At 42.7% G+C, this 10,846-nt stretch overlaps 1 protein-coding gene across 1 annotated transcript; it reads left to right on the top strand.

The window, feature by feature from the left end:
* The first annotated feature begins 1,756 nt into the window (after positions 1–1,756).
* On the top strand, positions 1,757–7,699 carry LOC121558610 (terminal nucleotidyltransferase 5A). Its single transcript, XM_041871996.2, has 2 exons — positions 1,757–2,912; positions 3,522–7,699. The coding sequence occupies exons 1-2, from the start codon at positions 2,484–2,486 to the stop codon at positions 4,299–4,301; spliced, it is 1,209 nt and encodes a 402-aa protein (XP_041727930.1). The 5' UTR covers positions 1,757–2,483; the 3' UTR covers positions 4,302–7,699.
* The last annotated feature ends 3,147 nt before the right edge of the window (positions 7,700–10,846 follow it).

The following is a 10,846-nucleotide window of genomic DNA, read 5'->3' on the forward strand; positions in this document are numbered from 1 at the left end:
ACTATATAATTCTATAGTAAACTGTAGTATACTGTAGAATACTATACTACACACTGTAGTATCCCTCACTTATGTGTAGGACTTACAATAGAATGCTGTAGTATACTGTATAATACTATAGTAAATGCTACAGTATTATCAGTAAAAAAAAAAGCACTGTAGTTAATACTACAGTTATGTCCGCAAAAACACTACACTTTTTAACAATAGTAAATACTACAGTATTTAATTTGTGTATACCCTGCCCATTCCCCACCCCCACATCGCAATTTGTGCCACACATTAGTGAGAAACCTACATGCCAAGTATAGACCATATATTGTGTTCCCTACAGGTTATAGAAAAGAGCAGAAGCTCTGAACTATCTGTTCAGACCCCAGACCTACCTACCTACCTACAGGTTATGGAAAATGTGCTCTTTCATTATTTCTCCAGTAGGTTTCCTGAAGGAGAAAGCCTCCACTTCTATGTCAAAGATAATAAAACAAAAACACTATAGTAAAATACTACAGTGACGTCTGCAAAAACACTACAGTAAATACTACAGTATACTACAGTCCGCAAAAACACTTCATTAATTACTATAGTATACACTACAGTTTTATTTTACTACAGTATTTATACTATACTTAACTGTAAATACTACAGTATACTACAGTAAATACTACAGCATTCACTGTAGTGTTTTTGCGGACACAAAACATTACAGTGAATACTACAGTATTGTCTGCAAAACACTACAGTGAATACTATAGTATTTATACTATAGTATTTTTTCATGTGGGCTGGGATCAGATACGGCTTAACCAGGCACGAAATCAGGCCACGCTTTGTACTGTTTGATAGAAACAACCATAGGGTCGGAGGTTAGGGACAATAGTTAGGAAAGAGAGTGTTCTTTAGAGGTGAGAGTTTGGGGGCCTGGTTTAGGAAATAGCATTAGGGAAACCATAATTAGGTATGTGTTGGTCCTGTGTGGTTCTAGGAACACCAAGGTCATGGGTTCAATTCATGCAGGGATCACATACTAAAAATGTATGCACTCATTGTACTGCAAGTCGCCTTGGAGAAAACATTTGCTATAAGTGGCATATTTATATGATGTTTCCTCAACACAGCAAGTAAATATCAATATAGGAAAACTGGAACTCCCTAAAATAGACAAACTGTAGGAAGTGTCATATTCTACATTATGACTCACAATATGTTGTTGCTGGATATTCTTCAAATGGCTCATAGATTTGGTTAGGATTGTGCTCTTTGTCCTCTTTCCCATAGAGGGCGGTATGGCAACGTAAACTCAAAGTAGGCTTTTGCTTCACAATTTCTGTGTGGTCAATGAAATACTGCAGATCAAAATAACAAGTCTTTATAGTGAAAGCCTTACATCTCTTATAAATTACGACTTAAAATAATGCGATTTCAACTCAAAGGAGGCCACATTAGGTTATTACATTTTCCTAATGTTTTTCAATGAACTGTGCCTGCATTTCATAAGAGAATATACAAAACTGTACTATTATTTGTGTATATAAATTATGACTATCAATATGGTCACGGCTGTAGTAACCTAACATAGCAAGCGCTGGGCCAATTGTGCGCCGTCCTATGGGGCTCCCGTTCACCGCCAGTTGGGATCAAACCCCAGGCTGTAGATGTCGCTCTAATTTATCTTCGTTCAAATGATAAGAAAGAGGCGTTGTACATATCATGTGACATTCGTAAAACTGTACCTGCCTTTCAGCGAGAAGCGACGCCCACAAACCAAGCACAATGGATAGGTAACGGTTAACTTTGATGGAAAACTAAAGTAGCCAAACTAAAGCAAGTTAAACAAACTACATCCTTTTCACGTGACAATTTACATGGAAGCCTTAAGAATGTATTGGAGACGAAAAGGGAACCAAATATTTAGGAGTTGCGCGTCACAATCCACGGGATTCCACAGAAGGCTGATCACCGCAGAACTTGCAAAGTGTGTATTTATGCAAATTCAAAAAAATCATAGGCGTGCTTTTAGGCGATGGAGTCATAGCCCGAACTCAGAACTCCTGGTATACCAACGAGCTGCAAAGACGGTGATGCGCACAGCTCGGACGTAATGAGGAACAACCGATGAGGAAACGTTTTCACGCTCTATAAAGAAAGGACACAGAAAGGAAAAGGCAGAAGTGACGACTATCTTTGAGAGAATATCTTATTTACTGTCCTCCCTCATCTCACGACAAAAGACGTGCGAGTCAACCAGAGTTAGCAGTTGTAATTTATTTACGTGCGCACTGAGTAGCCTAGCCTATTTGCCTTGATTTTGATTTATGTTACAATATAGAGGAGGTACTGCACTCTGACTGAAGATACCGACGTGGATGAAGTTGACATTGCACCCTCTATAGCCTACTGTCACTGCGCGTAAAATCCATATTTGGATACGGTCCTGTCTCTAAAGAAACTTTGTAGTCAATTGCCGTTACATTTTCTCCACAATGTCGGAAGAAGATAATAGTTGCACTGGTGCTGGTCCTATAACTGAGGTTGAAAACAGCAATATCAGCGTTCTCGGCTGGGAACAAGTGCAGCGCCTTGATGCCATCCTGACGGAAACCATCCCCATCCACGGCCGGGGAAACTTCCCCACTTTGGAGATGAAACCCCGACAAATAGTGAAAGTGGTGCGTAGTCGCATGGAGGAGAGGAATATCCACGTCCGGGACGTGCGGTTAAACGGGTCTGCTGCAAGCCACGTTCTTCATGAGGATAGCGGACTGGGCTACAAGGACCTTGACCTAATCTTTTGCGCGGATATGAAAGGTGAAAGTGATTTTCAGATTGTAAAGGATATCGTTTTGGACTGTCTCCTGGATTTCTTACCTGACGGGGTGAATAAGCAGAAAATATCGCCATTGACTTTAAAGGTAGGCTATATTTTCCATGCAACAGTTATTGAAATAAATCAAATAGCTATTTAGAAATGGATTTCATTTATGAATATGGCTAATTGCACTTTTGCGAACCTTTGACCTTTTACACATCATTGCGCATGAGATTTCAAAATACATTATGACAAGTTTACTGATAGTATAATGTTGATTTTATCCCGTTAAGAGGATTGCAGCAAACCCATTTAAAGCAGATCCAGTCTCCTCGGCCACCTACGTTCCATAGATAGGGCAGCCAATGTTTGCCCCTTATTGTAGTCTACAGAAAGATGCAAAGAAAATATGTGCCAATGTAATACATTAAAACGTCTGTATATGGAGCTATGCAAGATTACCCGTTCCTGATTTAGTGCATGTATCGGTTTAATTGGATTTAGATTAGGAGTAGGCTACAGTATTTATATCCATGGCAGTTATTCCTTTAAGACCACAGTTGCGCAAAAGCCTTTATACAGTATGTAGACAGTATTTTTTAAATCCATTGACAGTTATTCCTTTGAACTGAGCAAAGGGCCTTTACAGTATTTTTATCCATTGACAACTGGAGCTAAAGGTTTATTTTCCCCTTGTGTATCTGTCTGACAGGAAGCCTATGTGCAGAAGATGGTGAAGGTGTGCAATGATTCAGACCGCTGGAGCCTCATCTCCCTCTCCAATAACAGAGGCAAGAACGTGGAGCTCAAGTTTGTAGACTCTCTGAGGCGGCAGTTTGAGTTCAGCGTGGACTCCTTCCAGATCAAGCTGGACTCCCTGCTGCTGTTCTATGAATGCTCCGAGAACCCCATGGCCGAGTCCTTCCACCCCACCATCATGGGCGAGAGTGTGTTTGGGGACTTTGGTGCTGCCCTCGACCACCTATGCCAGAAGGTGATCTGCACGCGCAACCCGGAGGAGATCCGGGGCGGCGGCCTGCTCAAGTACTGTCACCTGCTGGTAAGGGGCTTCCACGCCGACTCCGAGACGGAGATGAAGTCCCTGCAGCGTTACATGTGCTCGCGCTTCTTCATCGACTTCTCGGATATCGGCGAGCAGCAGCGCAAGCTGGAGTCGTACCTGCAAAACCACTTTGTGGGCCTGGAGGACCGCAAGTACGACTACTTGATGACCCTGCACGGGGTGGTCAACGAGAGTACGGTGTGCCTGATGGGACACGAGAGGCGGCAGACCCTGGGGCTGATCGCCATGCTGGCGGTGCGCGTGCTGGCCGAGCAGAACGTCATCCCAAACGTGGCTAACGTTACCTGCTACTACCAGCCAGCCGCCTACGTGGCAGACGGTAACTTCAGTAACTACTACATAGCCCAGGTACAGCCCATGTTCCACTGCCAGCAGCATGCCTACTCCACCTGGCTACCCTGCAACTGAGACAGCACAGGGAAAGGAAGGCGTGAGAGAGAGAGGGGGAGGGAGAGTGATTCATTCATACGGGCTGAATCACTGGGCTGACTCACTGTCAAGTGTTTTTCAGATGAATGAATGAAGGAGAAAAAAGGTATCCCCACGACCCACCGTCCTGTATTGAATTAAATCCCCAATGTTTTGTTATGCTCTGTTAGAGCGTGATGGGGGGAGGGGGGGGGGGAGAAAATGACAGTTGGGTCTCAGCTCCTGTGAGGTCGGTCTTAAACCAATGGCAGGACAGTTTACTGTGAAAACCTCACCAATGTTCTCCTGCGATGCCACCCTGTCTGACACCTAACCCAAGCTTGGGAAGTATGGGATGGGTGTTTGCCCAATACAATGCAAACAACGGCGGACAAGAATGGAAGCAGCAATACTTTCATTGACACTGACCTGGATTGACTGACTCTGTTGCGAACTGAAAAGGCTGTTGAATTGAGCGACAGACAGACCATAATGTGTGGCTGCATCAGTGTCCTGTGGCGTCCAGCTGTGAGGAGGACGCAGGCCCCTTTACTCTCTGAGGGGGGTGTGGCTTGCACCCTGACGCGCACTGGGCAACGTCCCAGCAACACAGGGGTTGCTGGAGCACCATAAAACTCTCGCTTTATTTCTTGTGTGGTGAGATGTCACCACAAGCTTTGAATGACAAAAAACGACACCTTAACTAGTAATGATTGATATGAACATGATGATGTGTTTACAAACCAAAGATTTTTGATGTATTGTTTTTAATACCCATGTTTGGTGGGGAAGAAAACAAATGTATAATGCTATCTATGTGTATGTGAACATGTGTTTTAAGTGCCTAACGCCTATCAGTAGGATAGGAATAATGAGAAGCAGGCCATATCGTTTTGTGAATAAATCCAGTCTGATTTTCGTCATGCACACAAGACATTAGCACCCCAGAGGCTTGTGAATGTAACCGTGAAATCCTGATTCAAATCCTGATACACTCAGTGTTGATGTCATATTTTTTAGAAGAAAGCAACATATCCCCTTGCAGTCATAGAGTATAAGTTAATGGGGGAGAGATTGGGTTTAGCTGTACTTTATACAAAGTAGTTTGACAGGTTGATACAAGACCTTGCGTTAACATTTGCTGATATTTTAAACATTCCATCTCCACATAATGATAACAGTACCTCCTCATAGGTGCATTGAAGCCACAGAGAAAGCATTGTTTGCTGTTGCTCTCCCATAGTCATTTTCAGACAAACAAACTCCACAGGAATATTAGTTTGTGCCGTAGTGCATGTACTGAGATGGTTTAATATTGTTTTGTCGTTGTTCATGTTGACAGGGTTGGTGAGCGTTTCAGATATCAGCAATAAAGAAAGGCAACATCCTGGAGTTTCAGTTTCATATGGATGACTGTATATTCAGCTTCACATGATTTAAACTTGACTGTATTTTGTATAGTGGTGCTTCTCTTTTAACCTTTTGTAGCAAGTTCACAGCAGGCTGAGGGAATGAAAAACCTGTCAGAAGAAATAGATAGAAAAAAGAAATACAGAAGAAAAGAGAGACGGAACGGATCGAAAGGCAAACAGAGAGTTGGTGTGTGTTCATGTGCTGCCTTGTAGGATGATATTTGATGAGACACCTGTGATGATGGGACATTATTTGCTGTAACACCCTAGCAGGGAATTCCGCAGCTGCCGAAGAGGTTGAACTTAGCTGGGCTGTGTCTGTAATGTATGCACTCGCTTTGGGTCGGCTCGAACCTACCAGCAAATGTCGTGCCAAATGTTTTATCTGCCGCTTGCCCAATGTTGAATGAGTGTTCGGCCATTTGTCGATGGAGAGAGAGGTTGAGGATGTGTTGTTTTTATATTCAAGTACAGATATTGAGCTGTAGGGAAAACCCCACCCCCCCCCCAAAAAAACTTGTAGAGCAGCGCAAGTGAGGGACAGAGGAAAACATCAGAGGCAGGGAGCTGGGCTGGGGAGATAGGTGCAGTTGGTGAAGGGGTTTGTCTTGCTTTCACCACAGACAGACGCACAGTGGTAATACCTCTCTCTCCCATCTTAAGATGGCCTGAGCAGCGAGAATAGGCAGGAGACAAAGGGGTCCTGGTACACACAACACAACTTTAGGGAGGTATCCTATTAAGCCTAGCACTATATATTACCATTACCTGTATGTCAGGCCCTCTTCTCTGGGGGACTAAACAGATATCCATGCATGCATTATGAGCTCTGATAGCATTTCCTGGGTTGGTGCACTGCCATGGTATTACTGTAAATGACCTGTTATTTGAGGCTAGGTTAGGCAGTGGTTACACGATCTAACTGCTATGCTGTAAGGTCCAAGTCCATGGGGAAATACTGTCTCATGCTAATTCAGTTTCTCTAATGCCGTTTCTCAACATAACATCTGAAATATGTTGCTCAGCTAATAGAAATTGATTGTTGACATAAAGATGAATATGAATGATAATTCATCACCAGTATTGTGGGTCTTGGGGTGAGAGACAGTGTTATTAAAAACAGCAACATTGGTGTGCGCTATACAAATCTAAAGTCTGTTTCTTTAGAGAAGAATAAACAGTGTTTTCACAATGGGTGGGATTCCTGGCTCCCCACTTCTGTACAAATGTGTCATGTCACAACTCTTTAGGACATCTTGAGGAAACAAATCTTTGTCTCCACTGATGAGATCCTACTCTTGTCCTCTCTGCTCTCCCCTCACTCCCATAATGTGCAAGCTGTAATGCAGCTCCCTTAAGGAGAGAGTGAATGGACATCCAATGGGGTTCTACAGGGCGGAGGCACTCCAAAGGGGATGTGAATCAGCTTAGGTGACCACTTGTGTGACTGTAACCTGGGTGGTCAAGAGAACCGAGAGAAATGTCCTCTCTACTCAAATCATTCTGTACACTCCTTTTTCTCTATTTTGCTATTTCACACGTTCTGGCCTAACATTTTGCTTTTTGACTGGACATTTTGATGATATTGTCTGGATCGTACAGGCGGTGTGTATCCTCACCTCTTCTCACTCTGTGAAGTCGGCTCAGAACAGCTCAGCCAGTACCAGTCTACCATGTAGTTAGCAAGCAACATACAGGTTACTATGGGTTACTGCATTGTCTTGTATGCATTGTTTCAACAGTTTCACCTATTCATGCAGACTTTTTCAATCAAACCAACAAAAAAAGAAAAAGAGCCTGTCTCATATGTCTTTTTTATGATTGTTATTTTTATAAATGTATCAGACACTGCCATGTTGCAGCGCTTTGGAATCTGTGATCAGGTTGCAAAATATCAATTCTCAGCTTACATTTTTTTGCAGATCTTGTAAATGTGTCTGTTTAGAAAAAGGATGTTTTCATCATTAAAAAAACCTGAAAACCAAATGTTCATATCAATTTATTGTTTGTAACGATGTTTCTAGATTCTGTGACTGAATTGTGTTGACGACGACACTCAACTGTCTGCTCTTTCTAGATTCTGATTGTTCCTGTCTAGCGTTAGGCTATTTCCCTAAACCACCCCCAACACTCAATGTCCAGGCTTGGCCTCAATGGTCTGCCCATCAAGACAACTGACTTCAGGCTTCATTTTCATGAGAGGGCATCTCTTTTAACTGACGCTAGCCATTCAGCAGCTTTTAGACGGCTGGGTTCCCTGCTTACAGAGGACAATCCTGGCCAGATCCTGCCAGATCAGACCCAATGGGCATCGGCCAGAGAGAACTGCTCCACCGCTGCCAGAAATAGCTGGTGGTGAGAGTGAGGGATTTGCGTGCACCCAAAAAGAGACTTTAACGCTTTTGTGTTGTGAATATCGTTGCCTGCTCATCAAATTCTCTTTCGGAATGACCCCGTGCCTCCCATCCACACGACCGTAAACTTTGACTGACTGATCAGGGTAGCAGTGAATGAACCAGTTCCATGGATTGAAATGGAGCTCTAAAGCAACTTAGCTCTAGCATGGGTCACATGGGTCACGTCTCATTGTCCCACATATAGAGAAAGCGGCAGAGAGACAGAGTAATAAAGTAAGCTATATTTAGGAGCCATGATATTGAGGCCCTAGCACTTTAAATGAAATGGGTGACTCTGCTCTATGCTTGCAGACACACACTTCACTTTTCCAAACCCATCAGAAGACGAGATACGAGAACGTCTGGACAATCTGATCCTATGTACCTTCAGCTTCACCAAGATCTCCAATATCTCCTCAGTGCAGCCAGCTTCAAACACATATTAGAGATGCCTACACAGCAAATTCTCCAGTGTTGAATCAACACTGAGCATCTTAAATGTAACACTGTTTTAGTGTCTATACGGGTCCACACTTTCCACTGTTAAATTAACACTTTCCTTAGTGTAAAGCCTTATTTGCGTATTGCCTTGCGAGTGAATTTTACATTTTAGTCATTTAGCAGACACTCTTAACCAGAGCGACTTACAGTTAGTGAGTGCATACATTTTCATACTGGCCCCCCGTGGGAATTGAACCCACAACCCTGGCGTTGCAAATGCCATGCTCTACCAACTGAGCTACACGGGATTGTGTAGAGTTAGCACCCATGACTGTATTTGTTAGTGACAGAGACATGGTTGTTGCATTCATTCATTTTCTGTCCTGTGGCCTTCACCAAGTGAGATCCTAAGTGAATAGGTTGTCATTAAAATTATATTCTTTAAGACAATACATACTTCATAAGGCCTTATTTTGAGGGCCTAGTTTTACCCTTATACGCTGGCCTGAAACGTATTGTTTACAGGTTACATCAGGCCTGCAAGTCACATTATCCTGGCTTGTAAAGTGATGTGTAATTCCTATTGGAATCCAGCAGGAGTGGGGATATTCAACATTTGTTATTTGTATTTAACCTCAAGCTGCATTCAGAATGACTGCCAGGGTGTGAAGACTGAGATATGAGACTACCTAAAGCATCTAAACTAGAACAACCATTACAGTAACGGGTGCAATAAGTCCAAGTAACAGATTGGAGGATTAGTTTAGAAAAATGTATGTTATTTATATTTAAGTAGCATAAGAATAATGAATCAATCAATGTACAGTACATGCAAAAACATAGAAACAAACAATTCTAAAAAACAACCTGCAATAGAGCATGCTGGGAAATATTACAATGATGGGCGTGTTTTTTTTTGTTAATCTCTGGTTATTACACCAAAACTGGGGTTCTTTTACACCACTGAGTGTTAATTTAACTATTTATAGAGGTAATGTAATTTCTGAATCAACACTAGAAATGTTACACTGAAAGATCAACACTACTTAACAGTGGCCAATTTGCTGTGTACTTAATGGCTTTCTTTGCTTGAAAGGGATAAGACTAGACGAGACAAAATATGATATATAGCAGACAGTGTGCATGGGGGAGATCCAAGGTCCACCGCAGTGTGACTCTCCAAAAGACAGCAGTAGTGAAAACATTGGCAATAGTTAAGAGGCTCATATCATTTTTCAGTTAATTGATTACATGTTGTGGGAGGGAATGGGGGAGGTTGTTGGATGACTAAAAAACTGATTTATCTTCTTTTCTTAAATTCCCTGATGCAGTGCTCCTCCGAATTCGTTAATGGCTTTTCCAACCGTGGATTGGAGAGTGGCCGGCTACTTCATGGGATTCTCTCTCTCTTTCCCTCTCTCTCTCTCTTTCCCTCTCGCTCACTCTCTCTCGCACTCTCTCGTGCTCTCTCTCTCTCTCTTTCACTCTCGCTCTCTCTCTTTTCAAGATTAAGGCTTTTATGAAATAAGCCAAAGACTGTTGGAGCAAGACTCGGCGTGGCCGACCCACCATGCATGGACAGGAGCCAATGTTGCTCCTCCAAATTCGTTAATGGCTTTTCCACCCGGGGATTGGAGAGTGGCCGGCTACTTCATGGGATTTTCTCTCTCGCTCGCTCTCTCTCGCTCTGTCTCTCAATTTTCCAGATTAAGGTTTTTATGGAATAAGCCAGGGACTGTTGGGTCAAGACTCCACATGGCCGAGCCACCATGCAGGGACCGGAGCCAATGTTGTGATTTACGACTGGGCCTAGTCATTTGAATAAGGCAGACATTTTCTCACTTTAGAGTGGATCTACTCCTGTTTTTATGGCAATTGATCTGATGTGGGATATACACAACCTCATTCTCCATCATATTCATGTAGGCTACCGATACTCACGTCATCTCATCATGTTAGAGTGATATTACTGTGGCATTCTTTTTTTTAAAATTAACACCAAGTACAGTAACAATTCCCCCAGAGCCAGACCACCACAAAATGTATATTCTATTCTGTTCTGTTCTATTCTATTTAACCATTGGCCTTTTACAGTTGAATCAGGTGGTTTAGGTACTTAACACAGCTCTATATTTCAACAGTGTCATGCCACTATAAACATCCTAATGAAGGCACTATGGTGGTGAAACATGTTGGTTATAACAGTAAACCTCCTCCTTAACAGTGCCATGCCTGTCATTGACATAACCAATATGCCATATCATCTCCGTCATCCCATTGAGAACAGACCATGACA

Source organism: Coregonus clupeaformis, chromosome 17 (genome assembly GCF_020615455.1).
Source record: "Coregonus clupeaformis isolate EN_2021a chromosome 17, ASM2061545v1, whole genome shotgun sequence".
In the NCBI taxonomy this organism is placed as follows: domain Eukaryota; kingdom Metazoa; phylum Chordata; class Actinopteri; order Salmoniformes; family Salmonidae; genus Coregonus; species Coregonus clupeaformis.